The 27,143-nt window shown below is 48.0% G+C and overlaps 1 protein-coding gene across 11 annotated transcripts in view; it reads right to left on the bottom strand.

Annotated features, from left to right (window-relative positions):
* Positions 1–27,143, bottom strand: part of UPL7 (ubiquitin-protein ligase 7) — a 78,681-nt gene that overhangs the window by 36,642 nt on the left and 14,896 nt on the right. For all 11 annotated transcript variants that reach the window (XR_015269453.1, XR_015269456.1, XR_015269452.1 and 8 more), the window contains exons 3-8: positions 10,276–10,525; positions 9,555–10,162; positions 8,381–9,412; positions 7,948–8,282; positions 7,233–7,511; positions 6,617–6,869 (exon numbers count right to left, since the gene is read on the bottom strand). Coding sequence is in view for 4 of the 11 variants with exons in the window: in XM_086822165.1 (XP_086678291.1) it covers positions 6,617–6,869; positions 7,233–7,511; positions 7,948–8,282; positions 8,381–9,412; positions 9,555–10,162; positions 10,276–10,525 (2,757 nt within the window). In the remaining 7 variants the exon portion in view is untranslated. The remainder of the gene's footprint in view (positions 1–6,616; positions 6,870–7,232; positions 7,512–7,947; positions 8,283–8,380; positions 9,413–9,554; positions 10,163–10,275; positions 10,526–27,143) is intronic.

Genomic DNA, 27,143 nt, shown 5'->3' with positions numbered 1-27,143 from the left:
ACTTTTACAGTCCCGAACACTGCATAAAACAGTCCCGAACAGAAATTGGGCAAAAGCCCCTTGACTGCAAGCTGATTTATGAGGATTCAAGGCATAAATGTCTTGCCTGCTGCTTTGCCAAGCTTAACAAGCATAAAATCTTGAAAAGCCCCTTGATTTAAGATCAATTTCTGATCATACATGGTACATTGACGCACATGAAGGCATCCAGAGTCTTCGTGATGCTTCCCCCTGGCCACATATACATCCAATACATGAAAGCCCCTTGATTTACAGGCACATTGAGTGCTTGTAAGGCATCAACACATTATCCACAGCATCAAATGCGAGTGCCTGCATGCAAATCAATCCAATCGGCACAAAAGCCCCTTGATCTGCACTGCAATTTGCTGCAAATTTTGCCCAAATGTGCGATTTCTCACATCATACAACATGTATGAGTGCTTAATTGCACAATTACATCAAAAGCCCCAAATTTCAACATCCAATTTCCTGCAAATTGATCCTGATTGTGACCAATTTCCTGCAAATTGATCCTGATTGTGACCAATGTCACCCAATTTTGCCAATTTTGCTCAAAATTGAGCAATCGGGCACCTGTACCTGCTCAATTGATGAGTGTACTTGCTCAATTGCAAATCCCAAAAAAAAATTGAAGCAGAATACCTTGTAATTTCTGATTTTTTTGTTGCAGAAAAAGGGGTTGATGATGATGCTGCTGCTTTTGCACAAATGGGCAATTGAAGGAGCTGCTGTGCACGTTCTTGGAGGTGATCCTTGCTGCAGATTTGATGGCTGCTCCAATCAAGCTGATGCGTTTGCTGCTGTACGGATGACGGAGGGCTGGGCGACTGTACTTGCAGCTAACAGGTACAGTCGTGCAGAGAACGTGGCTTGGGCTGGTCACAGACGTGGCCCCAGTCTAGCTTCGACGAGTTGGCGTCTCAAGCTGTTGACGCTGCCCAGCTACGTATCCGCCTGCTCCGCCTACTTCACTTGACTGCGCTGGCCTCCTTCAGGCTTGCCTGCCTTCACCTAGCGCCAAGTAGCCAGCGCTTGTTCGCCAACGCCTTCGCCCAACGCTTCTTCACTCGCCTGACTTCGCCTAGCGCCTAGTAGCCAGTTGAACGCCCAACGCTCGCCTTCGCTCACTTCAGTGGCTCGCTACACGATTAGCGACCAACGCTTGCTGCCTTGCACTATATTCGCGCTGTTGACGCCCGCCTGCCTAGGACTCATGTTGCAGCCGACTCCAGATGCGCTTATCCACCTGCTGTTGTATGGACGTATGCTGCCCAGCGCTGACACCCCTGCATTCGCCTTCTTCTCCACCTGCGCCTGGGAGAGCAGCACTGCTTAAGCCAGCTGATAGCAGTCACACAGGGTACGACCAGCAGAATGGCTCTGATACCAGTTGTGTGGGAGAATTAGGGTTAGAGTAATTCATGTGGGAGACATACACAGAGAGAACAAGGGAGAGAGAAAGAAAGAAAGAAAGAAAGATTTTATTAACGTCTTCCAAAAGACCGAACTCGGCCTATGAGACAGATCGGAGTACATGTATGGGGTATCCTCTGTCATCCCAACAAAATGAAAAAGTACTGAATAAAAAAAGTTGTGGGGATAAGTCAACTCATGATATGAGTGTGTGACTCCCCTATCACACATGTATATTGCACTAGTACACATAGTGCACTTAGTACATTAAAAGTACTAAGTGTACTATGTACTATAACTTATGGGCTTGTACACACTATAAGGGTGGGCATTATGCCTTTACCCCAACATCATGGATCCCCTGGCACCTATGGATACCATTACAGCCTAGTTGGCATCACTCCTACACACGGCTGCATTACAGAGCTTCCCACATCGTGTACACTCAGGAGAGCCTGCGAGACCTGGGACTATGCCCCAGAACAGATGGTATGATGACGAGTGCAGAGCCCTATACTCACGGCTCCGCATACAGAGAGCCTTGGGAGACATCACAGAGCAGGAGTCGAGGAGAGAGAGATGAGGAGACTTACTCGCCGCAAAAGGCGGGCCTTCGCAGAGATACAAGAGCTAGAGATCTTTCATTTCTTCATGAGTAGAGATAGCCTTGTCTCATGGCGGCACTTCAGAGAGCCCCGGACACCGACACCTATTGCAGACCCACAGACATGGCACACATATGCAGAGGGCCTATACCATGCCCCACAGCAGCCACCTATACCTCAGCCACATGAGCCTCGACCTACCACAGCTAGCTTCTTTACCCACTAGATGGTACAGAAAGCTATCCGCCGCCTATAGCATGGACGGGCCGCCGACCATATGGGCCTGCAAGGTGAGCATCTCATATATGCAGTAGATTCTTTAGCTCCTTTTCTTGCACACCTGTTTAACAGGGCACTAGCAGAGGGTTTGCCTACGGAGTGCACGATGCACACCATTGTGCCGATTCACAAATCAGGGGATATGCTCGATCCGAGCAACTACAAGACGGTTATGGTTGGCCACGTGCTGGCCAAACTCTATGGTGCAGTGCTGGAGCAAGAGTTTAGCTTATATGCTGAGTGAGCAGGTTTACGCTCATCAGGGCAGGCAGGCTTCAGGAGAGCTTTCTCTACCACTGACCATGTATTCACTTTGAGATGTATGATTGATCAAGCCAGAGTGAGGAAGAGAAAGCTCTATTGCTGCTTTGTGGATTTCCGCAAGGCATTTGGCACAGTACCACGAGAGAGGCTATTTCAACGCCTGCAGTCTCTTGACATACCAGCAGATATGACATGGGGCATCTATGCATTATATGAGTAGGTTTTTGGGCGAGTCAGATGTCCAAGAGGTATGTCCGAGATTATTGCTAGCACCATTGGTATGAAGCAAGGATGCCCACTTTCCCCCACGCTATTTGGGTTATACATTGATGAGGTGGCTGACTTCATTAAACGGGGAGGCAAAGATGGAGTTGATTTAGCAGGTACCTCAGTACATATTATGCTCTATGCTGATGATATTGTATTAGTGTCTGAGTCTCCAGGTGGTCTACAGCAGCATCTACATGCACTCGATGATTTCTGCACACCGGCATCGATGTATGGAGCAGCGATATGGGCGCCAGGCCTTGCTACCCATTGGTGGACACAGATAGAGAGACCACAGGCCCTCATGATGGCACGCATGATACGCAGCAAACCGTCAGTACCTCATGACATTATCCGAGTAGAGTTTGTTGCGCCTCCTATGATGGTAGAGGCCATATTTCAGACTATATGCCTGCTAGACAGATTCAGAGAGATGCCACAGGACAGATTGTCATACAGAGCTTTTGAGGCACTAGACAGCTGGCTGAGGCAGGAGACAGAGGATCATGGTATGCACAGGTCACACATTGGTTCTCACAGCATGGCCTAGACATGGATCATCTACCACCATTCCAGTATGACAGGGATGCACCACATATCCGTCTCTCTCATAGTGAGAGGAACAGAGTATTGAGACAGGATCTATGGCAGCTCTATACACGAGAGACATGGATATCACCTACACAGCCTCTTCCACCAAAGATGCTATACTACAGAGATCACTTCATGAGTATCACTGATGATGGATTTATAGAGAGGCCTAGATACATGGAGGGCTTTTTACCACACGGCTCCCGAGTGGCTATTGGTCAGCTTAGAGTTTCATCACACCGATTGGAGATTGAGACTGGCAGAGCAGCACGGATCTCCCGAGAGGAGAGGGTATGCAGATTGTGCAGAGAGGAGGTGGAGAGTGAGGAGCATTATGTATGCAGATGCAGAGCATATACAACCATGAGAGAGAGAGATCCCATTTTATTCAGAGAGCCACATTCCCTACGCCAGATCTTTGAGGCAGCAGACCAGCGCATACTGGGGAGATTCATTCTAGACATACAGCGCCACAGAGAGACATTATTACAGGCTCAGACAGCTCCAGAGGGGGGGTGACAGACACAGATTACTACATTTTTTCCGAGATCCATCCCCCTCCCAGCCCCTACACGGCAGGGAATTACTCTCCAGAGAGCAGAGACACTTAGAGCCCGCAGGAGACAAAGGACACCTGGCTTTCGGACACCACGCCTATACCAGAGAGAGATGACAGAGATCAGAGCTCACTTTCACAGAGAGGGTGCGGAGCGACTGGCTCGCTTCAGAGCACACCCAGGCATGTTCCTGTGGACACCCCCTCCACTGATGTATACCATTTTATACCCCCAATATGGTGCAGGATGGAGCTAGCTAGGTTGCATATCATGATTGTATACTCCATGCATATAGCTTTGCATTCTCCTAGTAGTAGAGCTCCATCCCCTTCACCACTCATTGTACTTATTGCACACCCAGATTCAGCTTTTTAGTTCAGTACTTTTTCATTTTGTTGGGATGACAGAGGATACCCCATTCAGGTTCTCCGATTTGTCTCATAGGCCGAGTTCGGTCTTTTGGAAGACGTTAATAAAATCTTTCTTTCTTTCTTTCTTTCTTTCTTTCTTTCTCTCTCTCTCAGGTCTCGGGAGGCCAAGGGTACTGTGTGCTGTGTGGCAACATCAACATATTATGTGGTGGCAGCATATGTATGCACCTTGTAAAGGGGTGTCTCTCCTATAAAAAGACCATTATCATAATGATTAAGTATACCTAGTCTTTGAGTTCATATCGTGCCCTCCTGTTAATCACTCTTGTTAACCACTTGTGATTAAATGCTAAAGTTATAAATGCCACATGTAAGGGATGTTCCTATGTCCCAACTAATTGCCCCAATTTTGAAGCCCTTTTACAACGTATTCTAGGCTACATATAGACATCAAATGAAAGCTCATTAAAAGCTACTTCTCTCCCAGATGTTTTGTAAACATGTCGTTTGAAAAGAAAAAGAGGGGGGGGGGGGGGGGGTGTCGGGGTTTGTTAAGGGTCCAAAAAACCAAACTATTCATTATACATTGCTGTACATCATTCTAACAAAATGTAGAGCATTCAAAAACTTCATGAAAATACACTTTAAAAACATGCATAAATTCATATGTTAGAGCCCTGAGTCCTGAATTCTGACAGGCAGCAGGCTGGCCCTTGGGTGCACAATTGTCAATTCAATCTGCAGATGATAAATGATACATCCCATTCATGATTCACACTACGAAGTCCAAACTTTTTATATAGTACCTTGAAAGTTAAAGTTTACCCATTGACCTGGCAGGATAAGACCCCAAAAAAAGAGGCATTAAAAAAATTTGGCCCAGCAAAAAAACGTTCCATATGTTTAATACTTTTATGAAACGTTTCGTACCCTGGCCAGGCTATGAAGTACATTTCGTAGCAACACTACCCTATAGTTTGGGACCATGCCTGCATGACTGTATCTTTGTGCCCGGACGAGGCGGGACCACCTGCACCTAAAGAGCCTCGGGACTGTGCATGTGTGACTGTATGTTCACAAGTTAATGGCTTTGTTTTGCAAGCTTTAATCTTTTATTTATGGTACTTAGAGTAAATGCTGAAGTGGTTGTACACATTTATAAGGCTTTATGTACACATATTAAAGAGACAAGCGGGGCACTTTATTCTAAAATGGTACATGCCTGCTGCTAACTGTTTTTCATGAAAAAACAAGTGCGCGCTTTCTAAGACAGCTTCGCAACCTTCCATACATTGCCCCAGAAGCCTGCGATACACATCCCACACAACTGTACCTGATCCCGTACCATCCGTACAGGTTGTAAAGCACCATACTCTGCTGCCAGACTTTTCATCATACTGTTGTGGCATCCTGTTGCACCAGATTCTGTGCCATTCATACTTGCACCCATACCCACCACACTGAATTTCGTTCCTGCAATCACCGCCTGTACATCTTGTACCGTACTGTACCATACCATACCTAATGTACCTGCTGTCCAGCACCTGTGCTCTTCTAGCAAAGTGGAAAACTCACTCAATGTGAAGGACTTTGAAGTTTGAAGACATATGAAGCTGTGGATCATCTCTGACAACTGAAGATTAAAGAAATAGCGGAATCTGTTTGACCCAAGAACTCATAGACATGGTCAATGTATGCATAGCTCTTATCAGGAACTCTTGGGTAGGAACTGTTTGTAGAGTCCTAGGTGAGGAGGTTCTGGACCTCACCCTAGCAGGGCACTCAGTCCACGAGAAGAGGGCATACCACCTTTCTCCAAGGAGAGAACCACGGTAGGGCAGTTTGGGTGTATGAGACACTTGGGGTTCGGCCTCACAGCATACACTAGGACTTGGTTCTAGAGTTTCAGTGATCAGGCCCAGGAGTCTGGAGAAGGATCTTTTTGTATTTCACCTTTTGATATTTGTATGTGAAAATCTGGTGACCATGCAGGGCACCCTCATGCTTTTAAATACTACTTTTGTAATAAGGAGTAAGATGGGGGCACCCTCTTTGCAAGTGTATTTTTGCATGAGTCGTTCTTCGTGCCTATGGATCTCATGTAGAGGTGGAGCCAACAAGGGCATAATTGCACCACATAAGCAAGAAGGGGTATGCATTTACAAGCTTTAAAGATCATCTCATAAAAGCAGTTGACACCTAGATATTGCATGACTTTGCTTTTGCGTTTCAGGCATATCCATACCTTTAAGTACATTAAACTTTGGTGAAGCTCTGGATCAAGTGTAGATAGCTCGTCGAGAAAGATATAGCGCCCCAACAATTTCCATAAAAACACATGCGAGAAGGAATAATCCAACAGTATGCCTTCATACACCGCTTTGCCTACTATACGGCCCAGAAATTCAATCATAGGCAGACCATGTTGTAAGTTTCCAGCTGCTGGGTGTGGAAACAATAAGCCTTCTTCTGTTTCTTTTTGTGTGAACAAACCATACCTGCCAGCACACAATAGGGATAATAACATATTGAACAAATTCACTCATAGAGGTGCCCTCCAATGAAGAAGACATAGCCATTGCACATGCACAAAAAGGCACCCATGCCTTAGAGCATCAACATGAGAAAACTACCCCTCATACACACTCACTGATCGTACCACCATTGATGGAATGTGTAGACAATGCAAGGGACATAAACGTGCCATGATGGATGTCCATGGAGAGACACGGGGAGCCACACACACAAAGCAACCCCTACACATGATGCACCGCAATGAAGATCCCTGTGTATAGTCAATTGAAATCAAAATGTGGCTACAGTATAATAGTTTATCAAGCTTTCAATTCAAGAAAAGTCACCCTGGATCAAATGCTGCTTTTGCCAAATCTGTCAAAAATTCTTTGAAGAGGCCGCCATAATCTAGTCCAGCTTCTGCAAGGCCATGCTCGTTCACAAAGGAGACATTGATCCCAGATTTGAGTTTTGATCCTAAAGAGTTTAACTGTGCAAAAGCATCTTCAATAAGGTGATCTCTCCTTATGGCTATTTCAATCGATCCAGGCCCAGGTCCAATAGTTTCTCCCGCCATCTTCCTGGCCATTTTGTCAGACTTGACAAACTCACGAAAGATTTGCACCCTACAGCACGGAAGTTTTGTCAAAGGGCTGAAAACACATGCGCATGTGCACACACATTGTACATGTAAAACACGCATGCATAAATGTACACGGAGGTGCACACAAACTACCATACATACATTCATTGACACAGATGCAAGAGGAGAAGCAGATTCACACATGACATTTAATGAATGTCACATCAGCATACACAAACACACACACACACATGCACACAGATACGCACACCTGGACTCGATCTAAGTTTCAAAATACTGGACGGAAATGCTAATTTATACATGATTGACGTTAAGATCAGCCTCAACACCTGCTTTATGTGCATGTGTGCACGAGCACAAGCATGTGGGTGCGAGTGGGGTTTTTTTTTTTTGGGAGAGGAGGTGGGGGGGGGCGGGGTTGTTGAAGGGAGAAAACATTCTTTGGGTTAGAAACATGCCTTTCTTCAAAAGGAATGACATGAGGCGTCATCGTGAGCACATATCCTATGGCTGGTGCTTGTGAAAAGTTTCTTATTCTTATTGAAGCCATAGCAACCTCGTGGGCTCTTGCTGCAGCTGGAATAGGAGGACGATTTGTCATTGCAGGAGCAAGCCATAAGCTTGGATGGCAAAAACTGCGCCTGCAATCCCTTCCATACAAAGAGTTCAGGCACTTGATAGCCGCCTCCATCAGAGGTGTAAACTTTTGTTTTGAAGTACAAAAGAATCCATTATATACCAAGGTATTGAGGGAAGCTGCAATGACCCTTTGCTGTTTCATTGTGAATGGGACCTGTACCACCAGACTAATTTAATCACAGGGGAAAAATACCTTTATTTTTATTTTATTTTTTAAATGAACAAAGAAAAAAGTGAGAAATGAGCATTGACCTGGCGCTCATAGAACTCTTCATCATCAAGTATCATAAGCAAATGCCCATAGGCAGCACAGAAAAGTGTAAGGATGGGCAATGCTTCTTTGGGTACACCTCCAGGCCCACTTTTCAGTTTTTTGATGTCCCATATGTTCGTGTGGGAGACCTCTTCGACAACCTTTCTTTCAAATATTGCCTTATCTGACTCGATTGTCTCAGAACTAGACCCCTTTCCTTTGATTTTTGATACAGCAGAAGCCCACCTAGTATTCAAACTCCCACCAAATCTGTCATCCTTTCGTGGAGCACCCCCTTTGTCTAGATGCTTTCCTGCCTCTGAGATTCTTCCTGGCTTCAATAAGGCTTTTCCATCACATGCTTGTGTCAGACCAAGTGCATCATCCAGCCAAACCCACAATTGAAACAGGAAACCTGGTGCAAAGGCTAGCACATTCAATACCGGACAAGGGATCCGTGCCCCATGCAACACTGTGAAAACAGTTAGAAGGCTGAAATACAGCATTGCTATATCCGGAAGCCTCAAGACAACAGATCTAGAATACAGAGGTTCCAACCCCAAGTCCTTCTCAGCATACAAATTGCATTTTCCACAGGTATTGTCAAGAAGCTGCTTCAGGTGCCATTGTTGACAAAGCGGTTCAAGCTCCCCTATCAGCTGCCTTCTTGCATTAGCATGACGAGAAGCTTCATCAGGCTCACCGCATTTATGAAGCCCTGTACTGTGCAAGGAGAACTCATCCATGTCATCCTTCTCCTCTACTTCGCGATCTGTCTGTAAGTTTTCAATGCTTGGCAGAGATTGATTCAATAAAGAGCACACTGCTCTTAGATATACCTCAAGGGCTAGACCTTTTACAAATTTGGTGGAACCATCCTTGTTATGACCTCTTGCAAGAGCCACAATGTTAATCAAAGCCCAGGCTGATGGTGGGATGTCTCCATGATGAGTGTTAAAGCATATATGTTGGCCTGCACTTCCAAAATGCCCATTATGAATGTCTGCTCTAGTTGTATTAATATTCAAAGTCTGCAGCACCCTACAAACAGAGTTAGTTCCTCTTACCAAAGGAGGCAAGTGCACATAGCCTTGATACTGTGCAAAAGCTACATTGCAGGAGAGAAGCACTTTCAAATACATCCAAATGTATGGCAAACAGGTCAAAATTTACCTCCAAGGCTTCAAGACAGGGTGTTAAAACAGAGGGGTGCTGTAATGCAGGCAATATGGCAGCAGGAAGGCATTGCATGATAAAAGGGATTGTGAGAATATATGAGCAAAATGCCTCTGAAGCCTTCTTTTTTGCCATCATCTGTCTTTCATTGACACCTCCTCCATCATCTTGAGCAGGTAGTCTTTGCAAAGGCCTTAAAGCTACAGTTATAGCACTTGCCATGACAAACAGATTTTCCTTCTGAAACTGTAGAGGTTGGCCAATATCTTCATGTTTAGGAGGACAACTTTGAAGAATGCAGACACCTATTGCCGGGTAGAGACGAGCATTCCCCTCTGCAATCCACTCCAAAAGTGCCAGAACAACTCGCTTTGCCTGTGCTTTGCTTTCTTCGTCTTTGAAAGACCGCCACAGACTTGAATCCGTCAAAGCTACCAGTAAGCGTACTGCTAGGCTTGCAAGCATGCCCACTTCAGGACTGCCCCGGGTTGAACCTTCAACCAGCGCTACACAACATAACCTTACAAGTCTGTGCACCTGGTAAAACCATGTGCTCTGCTGTTCCTTGGATCCTGTGGACAAGCTACAGTAATTATTGCAGGAATCTGCAGACATTCAAACGGAGGGTGAAGTTAATTTCTGCCTAAATTACCAAGGATGAAAGATACAAAGGCCAAAAGCCAAGTAAAAACATTCAAATGATAATCTTCAGCCATACCGGAGGAGCTGATGCTTTGGAGCAGTATCGTGAAGCAAGTCACAAATCTTTCCTGATCACCGTCTCTGGTAATAATTTTGTGCTGATAAACTCCAAAAAAGTAGAGAAATGGCCGAAGAATACGATCACAAAGTAACTGAATAGAAGCACTAAGTTGATGCGCACTCCATTCCTTATCCACATATGCATCCCATTCTGCACGGAAGCCATCTGAAGCTTTGCAAACAGCATGGTGGCCCCTCCAAACACGCTGACACCAATGAAAGAGTTTCTTTAGTTTTTATAAAGAAAAAAAAAAGCAAACGAGGTGGGCCAGAAAAACTATTTAAAACATCATATAATAGCACTACTTCTATCTATCAAAACACTCTGAACAAAATGACATTTAAACAACCTAAAATGATATTATTTTCCAACCATGTCATGTGGATCTTAAAATTCTTAAAGAAGATTTTGAATTCGGTACGATGTATCAACAAGCATACAGAACAGACCATCCCTGCTTGATGTGTGCACTCAATGGTCCTTTCCCATCCCACAACTAGGCAATCTAATCTAACCTTTTGGTGGCTTTTTCAAACGAACAAAGATATGAACAAAAAATATATACAAGGGAAACGTCACCGGTCACAGTGGCCTGTAACTCACCTACACTACCATGTACAAAGCCTTTTTTTTTTTTTCCGAGAAAAGATCCTTTCATTAGCTAGGGCTGTAAAGTACAAGCATCAGTATAAAGAACTGAGCAGCTAAATCATACAATAGGGGGGGGGAAGAGCCAAACAGGTGGCCTGTAGTGCCAACGGGGGGATCCCGTGTGTAGGGTGTAGAACGGGCCGCAGCGCCAAGTGGCGTGAAAGGCCTGGCGCCGTAAGATCGCCTCATCCGAGTCTCCCCGGATGCGGTCGTACTGTCCTCGCAGGGTGTGGATCAACTCCTGCCAAATCCCCCGAACAGTCTCTGCTGGTGGCTCTAATCTCCCCTCAAAGGCCGTAAAGCACCGGGCCCTCCAGGTGAACCAGATGGTGAGGCTGCTGAGGAGCTCCCATCGTAAATCCCTCTCCTGTGTCCAGCTGGCGGACGAGAAATCCGGTGCCGGAACCAGGCGAGGCTGGCCCCTAATAAATCTGATGGCCTGACTGCCCTGCTCCATCTCATAGCCCATAGCAGGCCCTGACGAAGTCGACCAAGCAGCGGCACCCCACGTAAACATACCCTCTGGAGAGAGGGGGGCCAGAATACCCAGCATCCGCAGCCAAATCTGCTGTGCCTGAGGGCAGTCCCAAAGGCAATGTCTCTGTGTCTCCATAGGGTGGCCGCATCGGACGCAGGCCGCCGGAAGACCGCTGTAAACAAGCCAAGTGCCAACTGCTGAGCCCCTGTGGGCGACCAACCACTGAAAAGCCGAGATCCTGCGGGCCTGTCGACTAGCCCAGAGCCGAGCCCAAAAATCCTCCAGGAACTCCTGTGAAAGTCCCTGCAATCGCCAATGCCCCGCTGCCACTGGAGAAACCGTCCTCCTCGCCGTCAAAATATGCCGTCCCAGCCGAACAGTATACTGGAAAAAAGTGATCTCTGTGGCCTCAAGGGATGCATAAGGATCATGCCACTCGTACTCCCCGGGGTCCCACTGTAGCCGGGCCAAGGGGCGCGCTGCATATGCCCATATGCGCCAATCCGGGAGCACATCAGCAGGGTCGGGGTCAATATGCCACTTCCGAGAAGCGGCAGCCACTACCCGAATCCTCTGAAAGGTGCACTCTGCAACCAAAGGCGACTCCACCTCCACTCTCTGGAGTCTGCCCTCATCCTGAATCTCATAATAAAGGCATCTGCCATCCTCAGTGCTGGCTCTGACAGCGATCAGGATCTCCAACTGTGTAAAGGCTCCCATCCACCGTGGGGCCACTGGCTCGAGGGGTGTGAACCACTCCTCTGTAAGTGCCTCCTGAATATCATCCCTCATAATCAACCCCCCTCTGAAGTGACTGAGCCTCTCCACCTGGGTCTCCTCTGGTAGACTGCAGAAAGCCTGCCAGTCTCCAAAACTACGAGCTAGGCCTGCCGCTAAAGGTCCCCAGGCTAGACGAGGCCGAGAACCAAGCATATGACCCTGCTCCGTACGAACCGCTGGGCTCCAGATGAGCGGCTGCCTGGCCCGCTCCTCAACACAAGAAGGAGGCCGCTGAGAAAGCCCCGGTCTCAGCAGCTCCCAAGCTCTCAGGATACTCAAAGCAAATCTGTCCTCCCATCCTCTACTGAGGCCTGTCCTCCTCATCTCTATGAAGATCCAGCGAATCTCTGGTGCCCAAGTACCCCCTGCAGGGGGCACCCGAGCCTGCAGTCGCTGCAAGAGGAGCTCTTTCCAAGGCTCAGCGCCTGGAAGCAACCCCCGAACAATAAGCTTCCCCAATAAGGCTCTACTCTGATCGACTGGATCTATAATGCCCAAACCGCCCTGAGCCAGCGGAAGTGTAATAACTGCCCATGCAACCTTTGCCCGAGCTGGCTGACCGTCCCGCCCAGACCACAGAAAGTTCCTGATCAGCCTCTGTACCTGGCTGATGCAAGAGCTCGAGAAAATCCAGCAAGACGTAATGTACCACATGGTCGCTAACAGCACCTGATTTGCCACCACCACCCTCCCAGCCAAGGATAGTCGAGCTGTACTCCAATACAGTAGCTTCTTCCGAATACTCAGAAGAAGCGGGGCAATCTGCTGCTCAGGTGACAAATCGAGGCCAATCTGGCATCCCAAATACCGCACTGCTGTGCCTGGAGGAATCCATCTAAAACCGGGGTCCGGGCTCCATGCCGGAGTGGGAGCACTACTGATCCAAAAGGCCACTGTCTTGCGCCAATTGATCAATGTTCCCGAAGCTGCACTAAAAACCTGGAGCGACTGCTCTGCCCGAATAAGATTGGCCTCATGGCCATGCAAAAATAAGCTCGTGTCGTCTGCAAACTCAGCATCAAGCAAATCCTCCCCCCGGATTGGGAGCTGAAGTCCTCTCAAACCAACCTCCTCTGCCGTCAAATACATACTCATAGCCTCCGCAAAGAAGAGAAAAAGGAAAGGGGCGAGAGGACACCCCTGACGGACTGATCTGGTCAGCTCAAAACTCGGCCCCCGACCTCCTGCAATCAGCACCTGGCTGCGAGCTGTGGAATACAGAGCTGACACCCCTCTGATCCATCCTGGCTCAAAGCCCAGGCGAAGCATAGTGCCCTCTAGGAATCCCCAATCAACTCTATCATATGCCTTCTCAAAATCGAGAAGCATCACGACCAAGTCCTCGCCAAGAAACCTAGCTCGGGCCGTCGCCTCCCAGAAAGTAAAGATGTTGTCAAGGATACTGCGCTCCTTGACAAATCCTATCTGAGTAGCGTGAATCAACTCCCCCAGGAAGGACTGGATCCTCAAACTCAAGGCCTTTGCTAAGACCTTGTAGACAGTATTGAGGATCGTAATAGGCCTCCAATGCCGAATGTCATCTGATACTCCCTCCCCCTTGGGGATAAGATAGATCAAGCCCTCTGAAAAGCTCTGCGGCATCACCCCAGTGTCCAAAACATGCTGAAAGCCTCTGCGGAGGCCTGGCCCCAAAAGGTCCCAATAGCGCATAAAAAAGGCCGGCGTCAGTCCGTCCTCCCCTGGGCAACTATGTCGCGGCAAGACCCTCAAGGCCTCGGCAAGCTCAATCTCTGACAGAGGCGCACCTAGAACTGTACGCATATGGTCTGTGACCCTCCTCTGCACATGGGCCCACACAGTCTGTCTGCAAACATCTCGATCCTCAGTGGCTGGCTCCGCTGAAAGCAGGTCACTATAAAAAGCAGTGGCAATGGCTCTGATCTCCCCGAGCTCAGTAGCTATCGATCCATCCGGTCTACCAAGCTGGCGGACTCCTGCTCGCGCATGACGGGGTCCAGTGATCTCAAAAAACTCCCCAGTCACTCTATCACCAAGCTGCGTCCACTGAGAGGCCTGACGACGATAGTAAAACTCATGTCTATGCTCCTCTACCTCTCTAACCTCCTGACGTGCCTGACTCAGCTGGGACGCCACCCACTCACATGGAGGCTGCTGCTCCTGTAGGCGCTGTAGCGAAGCAAGGCTGCGTCTAAGCCGTTGCTCCCGCTCGCGAATCTCTCCCAGTCGTGTCAAAGCTGTAGCGTGTAAAAAAGAGCTAAGATCAATGAGTCCCTGGGCACACTGGCCCGCTGCATCCTGGTCAGAGCACTGACTATCATGCCAGATCCTCTCAATGTCCTCAGCAAGACTGGGATCTGCAAGTACCCTCTCTGGGATCCTCAACTGCAAGCTGGGCTCCCGTGTCCCCTCCTCCAATGTCAATATAACTGGCGCATGATCTGAAAATGAGGTGCCAGCGAGAATGTTAACGGAGCCCCCTCGCTCCCCTAACCAATCGCCCACATAAAAGCGATCAATCCGTGATAGATTAGTCCCTCCCTGCCGGCGATCCGACCGAGAGAAACTAAGACTGTCCTGAGACCGGGAGAAAGCCCCATGCTGCCATGCATCAGTGATCCTCAGTGACATGCAAAACCGGTCCCAAGCTGCAAGCTCCGTGCCGTGCACTGTAACATGACTGCCTCCCACCCTATCTGCCAGGTCCTCAAGCATGTTGAAGTCTCCTCCAACACACCAATGTGCGGCCTCTGGCAATGCATCTGTAACCTGAGTCCAGAACTCTGCTCTGGCACTAGCATGATTGGGCGCATAGATGTTGAGCACACCCAATAGCTCATCATGCATCCTCAGAATGACATACTGTGCTCTACCAGGCACAATGATCCCTCGATCCACAATGGCATGCCACCATACATCTGCAATAACCATGCATACTCCTCCCTGTCCACCCAAAGGACCAAACCCTGCAGACCAAAAAGTGTCCCATCTACCAGGCATCACCGAACCATATCTCCGGATCCTGCTCTCACCCAAGTGGTGCTCCTGCATCATCAAAATGTCAATGCTGCCACCAACCAGGCATCTCTGAAGCTCCTGCCTCAAGCATCCTCGATAGCGTATAGAGTGTGCTCCGCCAAGGCCCTGTACATTCCATGAGATGATCCTCATGGATGCCCTGCTGAGGTGGATGCTGTCTCAGCCGTACGGCGGGCCTTCGCAAGCGGCTTGGATGGAGAGTAGTCCCCATCCGAACGGCTGCGAATCTGCCCACCCGGTGTACTGCAAGAATCCCGGATCAGGCGCCAGTGGCTGTGGCCCATGGCGACTGCCTCCTGCTCTGATAGAGAAACCTCGTGTATACTCACATATCCAGGGTCGCGTGCCAAGTCTGCCACTATGCGCACGACCAAATGTCGAATCCCTGAGGTATCCACACTCTCGGGATCCAAGAAGAAATGAGCCAACTCCCAAAGTCGGCCTATCACATCAGTCACCTCCAGATCGCTCATGTGGTGAGAAAACTCAACTGCTTGAGTCTTCAAAGTGCTGAGAGCGAGCTCTAGAGTCCACTCCCGATCACAAGGTCCACAAAGAGGGAACGAGAAGGCCACCGCTGAGTCTAGTGCCTCCTCCCCGCGGGCCGGAGGTATCACTACATGAACTCGAATGGGTGCTGGCTCATCGGGGCCCTCTGCTCCAAAAAGCCGTGTAAAGGTATAATCAAAGGCCTCCGAGCGCTGTCTAATGCCAAGGCGACTCAGCCGACTGCGGATAGATGAAATCCGTGAGGCCCTAATCGGCATAGGTCTCCTCTGTGATGCTCGAGCGAGGTCAGTGCTCAGCGCTCTCCGGACTGCAGGTGAGCGCCAGGGAACTGCCAGGGTCTCCCGGGAAGGTGAGGCGGGCGGAGGGGGAGGAGGGGGAGGCGAGGGAGGTGGAGAGGGAGCCGCTGCCGAAACCGGAGCGGGGGCGGGAGGAGGCGAAGGTGGAAACGAGTCGGTGGGAGGGGACGGGGGTGGGGGGGTGAAGAAGGGGGAGCTGGCATCTCCTGGTCCTCGGTCGCTGCAGGGGTCTCCTCCTGAAGGGGAGCAAAGTTGTTCCTCACGGGAACCCAGTGAGGCTGAGACTGTGGCTGCTGCTGCAGCGGTCTCTGTGCGTGCTGCTGTGGCTGTCTCCCTCGGCGGCGCCCCTATCCAGGCTGCCACTCCGAGGTCTCTGTGGCCTGAGCAGGTGTCCTTGAGGCAGCCTGCCGAGCCGAATCTGTGGGCGGGCCATCAGTAGCCTGCGGCGGTGGTGAGGGTCGAGGTCTCCTGCGAGGGCAGGCCTTGGCCAGATGACCGACCTGCCTGCAAATGAAGCACTGGTTCGGGAGCCCCGAGAACTCCACTCTCTGATCTATCCACCCCCCCCCCTATCCTAGGTAGCTGAATGACCTTAGGAAGGGAGGAGATGTCAGACACCAACACTCTGACCGAAGGTAGCCCAGCTGCTCTGGCCACCACTGAAGCTGCTGAGGGGCCCGTCTCTAGTACCGAGCCCACCAATGCTCCGAGCCTGGAGAGGAGCGGAAGATACTCCCGGCGGAGACCAGGGAAACAAACTGTAATATGGAAGAGGCGCTCTCCCTGCTCCGCCGCTGCTGGGTCAAATCCATGCTGCCAAGGTCTGAAGAAAGCCCGAGCATCCCTGATGTCCAGAGGACTCATGGCAAGGACCTTGGCAACGCTCTGGGCGGCCTCGAACTCGATCTGATAATGGCCCCGGCCCAGGAGCTGTACATCAAGGATCTTGCCCACATCTGCAAGAAGGCGAGCCTGAAGAAGATCCCTGATCTCCCCTCTGCTGGGGCGAGTGCCGACTATACGGCAGATGGTGGAATGAGCCTGGAGGCGTTCCACCTCTGCAGTGAGGCTCGCTTCCTCTTCCGGCGAAAGAGAAAGCCTGATGGGGATGTCCTCGGGGGCGGGCGAGGGGGCTGCAGGTGAGTCCCTCTGAGGCGAGGCGGGAGGAGTCTCCATCAGAGTCTGAAGCTCAGGCGAAGGCGAGGCGAATGCGGAAAACCTGCAAGGAGCGGGCTGCACCCAAAGAGGCGGAAGACCGGATGAAAATGAAGAAAAAAACAAAACCCCCTGGGGGTGACCAACAGCACGAAAGAGGAGGGAGAGGGGGAAAACGAAGGAGAAGCCCGGGGGGGGGGGGCGGCAACAAAACGAAAGGGAGGGGAGGCGGGGCGAAACTAAAGGTTGTATAGTATTAGTAAGTACTTTAATGTTCATTGATGAATCTTCAAACTTCATATTTCATAATTTTATAAGTAAACTATAAATTTTGTATATATATATATATATATATGTCGGGAGCAGCGTTCACGACGTTTGGAATCTTTTCAGCATGTTTTCGTAATGTTTTCCAAACGTACTAAACGTATCGTTCACTACGTTTGGAACCACCTTGGACAATACTATAACCCTATTGCTATTGTGCAAGTAGCCCATGAAATGCAAAAAGCCAAGACACTCGCACACGTATCTCCTCCTTGATTATCATTTGGTGATTCTAAAGAATCCTCCTCCTCGTACTATTGCTTCGTGCTTATCAGACAATCTTTTGCAACATGCTCGATGGAGCCACACACTAGAGTTATCCTTACCCTTTGTGGCCTCAACATCTCCTTTGAGAGATGTGATAGCAAGCATAAGAGAAATATGTTGCACAACTCAAATGATACTCTTGTAACTAGAGAACCTCCCAAGTACATGCTTTTATAGGTATCAAGCCTTATCTTCTGACCTAGACTTTAATAAGGGTTGTTCACACCCATAAAGAGTGTTCACAATGACTAACTCCAAAATACCCAATAGGATGTTCATTGAGTTGTCTCCTGCCTTGAATTCTTTATTATCTTCTTTAGTGTGATGAATTGGTTCCCTATAATGACTACTTGGAAATGAAGAGGCATGCATGTGGGATGGTGTACCATCTGTCATAGAAGCATGGCGAGAGGTTACCAACACCTCTTCCCTCGCATGACGTACTACAGATTTCAGCTTTGCAGAAGTGGCACTATGGCTCCAAGAGGGTTTGGACGAGGTGGCTTCTTGAACATAAGCTCGCCTTCTTTTCCCTCCACTATATTACCTTGAAGAAAAGAGACTGCCAACTCTCTTGGTTTGACACCCGATTCCAATGCATTGTTCACAAAAGCTAAGTGCCTTTGCGGATCCAATACTTGCCTTAATCCTGGATCTTCATGCAAAGTCTTCAATTGGGTATCTCTCACGTAGCTGCTGTGTGAAAATGGCATTTTGTTCAGCCCTAAAAAGGGGGATTATTCTGGATTTATGAGGTTTTATTCATTTTTTTAAATTTCTTGCTGCTGGCCGACTGCCCTTTTTCTGGGCCGACCAGCAGCCCCCCCTTACTAAATATATATTAGATTGACCATTCAGCAGTTGTACCACATCATTGCTGTCACCAATTGGCTGACCATTTGGTCCATCTCCAGATTTTGTGTCTCGTTCACTTGAGGCCAGGCCAGTGTCTCATGTGAAGAGGCCAGTATTTTGCTGACATGCACGGGAGCCAGGCTGGTGCCACCCGTGTGTTAGCAGGATGGTGTTGTATGGACGGGAGCCAGACTAGTGCCACCCGTGTATGACCTGGACTGTGTTCTATCCATGGGATTGTCACGCCATGGAAGAGCCAGTATTCGTGCCATGTCTTGCCTATGGGACTGTCACACCATAGGGAGGCTCGTGCCTGGACCTGTGTCTTACCTATGGGACTGTCACTCCATAGGAAGACCAGGTTTTTATGTTTTACGTCGTGCCATTTTTGTGCCGACAGATATTTTGTACTTGTTCCATGAACGGGAGATATGACCATGATACTATTTGCACATGCACACATGTTTTGCATGTTTGAAACTGTTTTCACATGACTTGATTTTTTGTGTTTGCCTGCTTGACGTGTCACTTACTGAGCGGGGATGCCTGCCAGTGAGTCGTGAAGTCTGCTCTAGGGGGACGGGGACAGGAACGGGACAGGGGACAGCCATATGTAGGGAACGGGGATGGGGGTCGGAACAGCACTTACAAATTACTTTATTAGTACCACCCACTCGCCTATATAGGCAAAGCTTGCATGCCCATGGCTGTGCACCACCTCCATGAGGGGATGGGGTGTGATTGACCTCATCCCAAAATGTCCATCCCATCGTCCTACGGGTAGTTGGAACTTGAAGAGCCACTACCACAAGGAGGATGCCATGGATGATGGATGCCTCCTTGTCACTTGATAGCTTGAGAGAGAGAGAGGGAGTGAGGCTTGAGCCTTGAAAGTTGAGGGAGAACTTGAGAAGTTGAGTGTGAGGGTGGGTGGGGGTGTGTGTGTGTGTGTGTGAAGCTTGAGAGAGTGTGTGTGAGGGGGAGAGAGTGTCCTGAGAGGCTATAGCTTGCTTGTGTGAGAGCTTGAAACTTGAGACCTTGGCTCTTAAGGCTTGCCGCTTGAGGGAGAGAGAGTGTGTGTGTGTGTGTGTGTGAAGCTAAAGCTTGAAGTGTGAGAGGGAGTGTGTGTGTGTGTCTCTCCTATAGGGAGGAAGGCAAGAGAGAGGCCAAGGCCCAAAGCCTCAAAGGCTCAAGGCCTATGGGCCAAGGCTAAAGGCCCATGAAAAAAGGCTCCCAAACAACCAAAAAAAAAGGGTCAAAAATGTGACCATTGCCCAAACAGTAACCTGTAGAGTTTCCATGCAGCCGTCCCCCACAACCATCCTCTCTTGGATCCATCCCCAGAACGCCGTCCCTTGTGAGGGACGCCAAGCTGGGGTCGTCTGTCCGTCCCCGTCCGTCCCCTGTGACTATGGACCAGCAGGTTTAGTCCAAAAAACGCAGCAGTAAAGAGCTGCAGATCTGTGAGAAAACGCAGAGGAGAAGGTGCTGAAAAACAGGGCTGAATCTTGGGCAGCAAAGAGGTTGCTAAACCGGGAGCGATGATACCATGAAAGTGTGCACAGAGCGGAAGCAAAGGGGCACTAGAATGTGCTGAACAAAGAGTGCAAGAGAGAGAGCGAGATATGGAGCAAACTATGCTGAATATACTGAAGCAAAACAGTCCCAAGCAAGAGACACTACAAGTCTCATAAGTGAGGAAGCAAATATGTACAAGACTGAATGAACAATGAGAGACCAGCACCCACTATTTATAGTAGAGGTAAGCTGGCCGACTAGAGCTGCAAATATGGTCGACTGGAGCTACTGGACAGGCCGACTGGAAAATGCCAGAAATACAGGGAAAAATCCCAAAAAAATACTAGAAAAAGGGGTGGTCAGCCACAAGCAAGGGCCATGCAAAAGGGACCAAATGGGCACCATAAATGAGCAGAAACTGGGGATGAATGTGCTAACACAGATGAGCTAGCCGACTGGTAAAATACCAAATAGGCTGGGAAAAATCCCAGAAAAATATGGAAAAAAGGGGTGGCCAGCCCACAATCAAGGGCCATGCAAAAGGGGCCAAAAGGAGACCAAAAATGGGCAGAAACTGGGGATGAATGTGCTAACATGTAATGTTGATTTGCTGATTTCCCTTGCTCCCTAGGAAGGAAGCGCTGAAGAGAAGATGAGATAATGGACTGAATCTGATGCGCTTCTTATATATGCTATAAATGATGCTGGTCGGCCAGCCATAAATGCTCACGACTTCATTAAATGCCTATTATATGCAGTCGGCTGCTGACCAGCTCCTGTCGGCTGGCTCCACAGTCCACAAACTGATGTGTTACATACCCTAAATGCTCATGAAGACTTATGTGCTGATGATGGTGCTGAAACAGCCCCATTCACATGCTACACATGCTGAAAATGCCCTAAATGATACTTGATATTCCTGAATGTTATCTGTTAAATGCTTATGAATATATATATACCTAGATGAATCCAGGAACGTGCCCAAATTCACCTTTTAGGAACGTGCATGTTATATACTCGTGGTAGTCAACCCACAAGACTATATAACTATCAACTCCATTATGCATAGTATGGACTAGATACTACGACATCCCACCAACGTCACTTGATGATGCCATGTCACTTGTACACCTGATGGCTGTGCACGTGACAGTTGCACTGATGATGAGCCATCTTGTCACCATGCACTACAGTGCAAAGTGCATGTGACACCTCGAGAGCACACAACATGGATCGTCTACCCATACTCTTTGGAGGGCCCCGTTCAAGGTCTTACATTGGGAGACAATCGACCTGTCTATTCCTACTCACCCTCTACACCTTTGCCATCTTGATCTCCCTCTCCGACTTTATCAGACTCTACTTCCAGAGGGGGATACATTCCTTCTGCCAATGTGTCAATGTGGGACCGTGGTATCCTTCATCTACTCTCGTGATCTGCTTTTTGGCTTGGAGGGGGTGTGTGAAAATGGCATTTTGTCCAGCCCTAAAAAGGGATTATTCTGGATTTATGAGGTTTTATTCATGTTTTTTTAGGTCTTGTTGCTGGCCGACTGCCCTTTTGCTGGGCTAGCCAACAGTCCCCCTTACTATATATAGATTAGCTTTACCATTCAGCAGTTGTACCACATCATTGCACACATCGGCAGCCCTCTCTGCTACATATCATCTGCGTTTACATCAGCACATCATTAGCGTTTACATCAGCATATCATCAGCGTTTTACATCATGATGCATATTGCCGGTGTTTTTACCTCAGCTCATGGGACAGCAGCCCTCTTTGCTACATAGAGCACACCTGCATTTTACATCAGCTCATGGGACATCAGCCCTCTCTGCTACATGGAGCACATCAGCGTTTTCTCTTCAATTCACAACTTGGGACAGCAGCCCGCTCTTTGCTCACCATTTCACATCATCAGGATGGCAGCCCTCTCTCCTAATCTTCATTCGACGCCACTAGGGACGGCGTGTCAAATCCCCATAGGATCTCCTTGTAGAACGCTCCTAGTCCATGACTCGAAACCTGCAAACAAACCAAACAAACAAGACGGGGGTGCAGGCCTGACTCACCTCCCAATCTTGACAGCCGTGGGCAAGCCCACAAAACTTGGCTGTCCCCACACCAAGCCACGAGCTGAGCTAACTAGATGGACGTACCGACCAATCTCTACCTCGTGACGTCCCATACCGCCACGAAGCTACCCTCGCGGTCCTCGAGACTGCTGTCGGCCTCGGTTGCATAAAGCAAGTGCATGTCTACATTAGATCCAAGCTCCTGACCATAGAGCTCTCACAAAGTCACGCGAGACTCTATATGACTAATGACTAACCTTGGCCACCCTTTTATAGGCTCTTGGCCGGTCATCAGGCGTCCACACTTGGGTGCCCGCCCATCCATACTTGGGTGCCCGACTGTTAGTCTATCCCTAACTCAGCTCGCCAATCTGCCTGCCTAGCTCCAAGATTGCCCTAACCTCGAATTGTGTGCGTGTAGCACACGGTAGATACACACTGTGCACATGACATACTCCCCTTCCTCTAAGAGCTCACTCCTGAGCTCACTAAAAAGCCAGGGTAATCTCTCTAAAGAGTAGTCAATGTCTCCCATGTAGCGTCCTCCTCAACACGATCCTTCCACTTGATCTTGTATTCCGTGATAAGCGTATTACGCAATCTTCTTTCACGAAATCCAAGAATCTTTTCAGGTTCGTGTGGAACAATGTAATGTCCTCAACATCTATGATTTCTTGAGGAGTAACTAACTGGTCTGTTCCACCCAGTACTTCCTTAAGTCTGCTGACATGAAATACAAGATGAACTTTCACATAAGAAGGCAAATCCAATTTATATGCAACTGAACCAATCCATCGTGTAATACGAAATGGTCCACAGTATCTAGGGGATAATTTTGGAGATCGACCTGTCCGTAAAGTCTCGGAATCTTTCAAAACTCGCAAATACATCATCGTTTCTTCAGAGAACTCTTTGGGTGAACGATGTCTATTAGAATAAAATCTGTCTCGGTCTTGAGCACTTCTGATAGATTCCTTCGCAACTTATAACATTTCTTGCATATCTTGCGTACGTGCTGCATCATGCTGAAGTCCTAAGAATCCCACTGTAACAGGTGATCTAGGTTAAAAACCATACATAAGCATGAAAGGACTAAAACCTGTACTCGTATGCTTAGTACTGTTATATGCAAATTCTAACATAGGAAGATAATCCTCCCATGAACTCTGTCTTTTGGATACATATGCTCGAAGCATATCCTCCAAAATCTCATTCACTCTTTCAGTCTGGCCATCAGATTGAGGATGATGTGAGGAACTCAAATTCAAAGTTGTTTCCAACTTCTCAAAAACAAGTTTCCAAAAATCACTCGTAAACTTAGAGTCCCTATCACTGACTATGTCCTGCGATAACCCGTTGATGGCACGGAAGTGGTAAAGCTGTTTACGCCCTTATAGGATGCCACACTTCCACACACGCATATAAACACACCAGAACATCAGACCAAAAAGCATGAACAAGACTTGTATTTCAGAACAGATCCTTAACACCAGCTACAGCTGATCAGCAAAAAAACAACACTCCTTGCCTGAAAATTCAGAAGATAGAAATCCACAAAAACCCCACACTTTCTCTCTCTCTCTTGCTTCTCAATTAGCTCTACACAGCTATACACAGCAAGCATCCTTGGCACCTTCCTCATGTTGACACATGAACAGCAGCCTGATGTCTTTCTCTCCTCATCTCCACGACAGCAGCAGCATGGCTCTTCGACAGTGGAGCAGTATTGAGATGTTCCCTGAGCTCTGTAATCTTCCCTACCTTCACAGTCCACACATGCACCCAACAGTTGCTGCTGTCAACAGTCTTGCCTTCCTTCACTGCTTCGCTGCAGATGGCGTCCTCCTTTCTACTTCTCAGCAGTCCACGTTCTCTCTTTCTTCACCGTTTGACTACCATCAGCCCTCTCTGCGCTGCGCCAGCCCAAGCAACATCGTGCAAAACCCAAAGTTTCTAAAAAAACCTCCCAACTCTCCCCTTCGCACTCTCCCCTTGGCTACCAGCCGCCACCACCACCTACAGTTAGCCCACACAGAATCCAACCCAAGTCTCCCTCAATCCTTGTTTTGCTTCAGCCACCACTGGCTACCCTTCTAGGCGTCTTGCTTCCCCAGGCGGCAAACGCCACACCCCTACACGTAAAGGGTCTCTTCGTCCTCCCTACCAGCCACCGCCGGCGAGTAAACCAACCCTTTACTGTCGCCTGCGCCAGTCACCACACAAGTCCCTCTGTATCTTCGGCCTGTTATCGACGTTCCCCAGGCGTCGTCACCACCTGCAGACCGCTCCAGCAAAACATAAACCACTCCTTATCGTCCCTTGCGCACACCCCAGCCACTGCCTTGGAGGTCTTCTGGAAGAACCCGCCAATCTCCTCGACACCATCCACTGAGAGCAGCGCCCTCCAGTCGCCCAGGAGCCTGTTTTTTTCTCTCAGTCGCCAGCAATCACACCACTATTCTGCGCCAGCCTTCCTTTTGGTTCTGTCTTGCAGCTAGGCCAGAGAGTCCTCCCAAAAACAATCACAAGGCGACCTTCACCTTTATCTGCAACTGCCGACTTCATGTCCAGCAGCTGTATAAACAGGGATGAAATATTCAGATCTTCCTCTGTACTCTCCATAACCTCCTGACATGCATCATAAGCTTCCTGATCTTCTTCTTTTAAGGCTAACATCAATCGAGCAAAATATTTCTTCAGTCGTAAACCATTCACTCTCCTTTTATGCTTCTTTCCATTCAAATCAGCAAGCTGATAACTCCCATTATCAAATTTTCTCTCAACTTTATACGGACCTTCCCACTTTGTCTGGAATGCAGTATGAAAAGTACTATCCAGCTTGCTATTATACCTGAGAACCAGATCACCCTCTTCAATTTCTTTCTGCTCCACCTTCTCATTCTCTCTCTCTTGTCTTTTCAATTGCATAGCCGCATAGTGATCAAATGCTAGCTCTCTGTCCAACTGGACTATTTGCAAGGCTAGTAATCTTTCTCTGTAACAATTAATAGGCTCATGTCCTCTTCAATCAGAAGCTTCAAAGCTGGAATTTCCACATCAATAGGCATGAGTGCTTCTTTCCCATAAACTAAATGAAAGGGCGAGAATTGTGTACCAGATTTTACTGCAACCCTGTATGCCCATAATACACGATTCATCTCTATATCCCAATTCTTGATATGGCCTTCTGTCATTTTGGTTATCATCAGCTTAAATTCACCATTGAATCTTTCATTCAAGCCATTGCATTGAGGGTGATAAGGAGTGGAGTACTTGTGGTTGATATTCAATCTTCTACATAAATGGTCAACTACCTCTCCTCGAAATTGAAGACCATTATCTGATAATATCTCCCGAGGAATACCAAATCTGCAGCATATATGTTCATACACAAAATCAGCCACCTCTTTACTATCCACTCTCTTCACTGCCTTCACTTCTGCCCATTTTGATAGGTAATCCACCGCAGTAAGCACATGACACTTTCCTCTGGCTGTCCTGGGAAGTGGTCCAACTGCATCTACTCCCCATCTTTCAAAAATGTCATATACCAGCATGATATTTCTCGACTCCATTTTTAAGATTCTCTTCCCCATTCTCTGGCACTCGTGACAAGACCTGCACCAGTGCTGAATATCCTTCTGAATGGAAGGCCATACATAACCCTCCAGTAATATCTTCTGCAAGGTGATCTTAAATGCATAATGACCCCCACATGCTCCCTCATGATTTGAAGATAGAATATAATAAATTTCTTCCTTCCAGGGAATTCTTCTTAATACCTGATCAGCTCCTTGCATGTATAATTCATCTCCAATCATGACATAATGCTTACTTTTCCTGATAAAATGATACTTTTGGCCTTTTTTGAGCTCTTCAGGCAAGCGACCTGAGAGTAAGTAATCCACCACTCTGGACAGGTATTCCCTCCCTCTGTATAATGGCTCTTCAATTTTTGCAATTACTGGATCCTGATTAATTGCCTCCTGAGCCAACTCATGTGCCATATGATTTTCCTCCCGCCGCACATGTCGAATACTCCATGCTGTAAATTGATGTAGCAGCCTTCTAACATCAGCCAGACATTCTTTTAATCTCGGATTCTTTGCTCGCTAGCTACCCAAGACCTGCTTTACTACTAATAGAGAATCTCCCTTTATGATTAGCTTTTGAATTTTTTGTTTTAAAGCAGCCTGCAGCCCTTGAAACAATGCTGTGTATTCAGCCTCGTTGTTACTTTCAGCTTCCACAAGTATCCCATCCTTTAGAATCAGCCCGCCTTCTGAATCCTGGATTATATACCCCCCGGTGGCTTGATGTATGCTCCTCTTATATGAACCGTCAAAGAATAAAACATGAGCTCCAGGAATGATAATTTGTTCCTCTTTTTCTATCTTTGAATCCACTTTCTTCACCAGTATCGGACCGTCCTTGTATGTTAGAAGATCTGCCAGAGTTGCCTTGCAAGTATCTTCAATCAAAAATGAGAAATCATATTCTTGAAGCTCCACTAACCATCGCATCATACCTTTGAGAGTGAAGTACCATTCACCAGCTGAGGGAGTAGAGTATAGTTTGTCAGCACCACAAATGGTCTCATCAGAAGATATGACCTGAATTTCCTGCAAGCATACACCAGACTTGACAAAACCAATTCAGCTTCAGTATATTTCCTCTCTGCTTCTGTCTTCACTCTACTTGCATAATACACAGGCTTCATATATCTGGATTCATCTCCTCTCTGCATTAAGATTGCTCCAACTACATCCGGACCAAAAGATGGATTCACATAAAAGACCTGAGAGAAATCTGAAGCTTTTACACTGGAAATACCTCCCAATACTTCTTTCACTTTCTCAAACACTTCCTCGCATTCTTCATTCCATTGCAA

Source organism: Cibotium barometz, chromosome 28, assembly GCF_041138505.1.
Source record: "Cibotium barometz isolate CiBa-2024 chromosome 28, ASM4113850v1, whole genome shotgun sequence".
Classification (NCBI taxonomy): Eukaryota; Viridiplantae; Streptophyta; class Polypodiopsida; order Cyatheales; family Cibotiaceae; genus Cibotium; species Cibotium barometz.
Note: the sequence above shows the minus strand (reverse complement) of the source record. Positions and strands in the feature narration are given on the sequence as shown.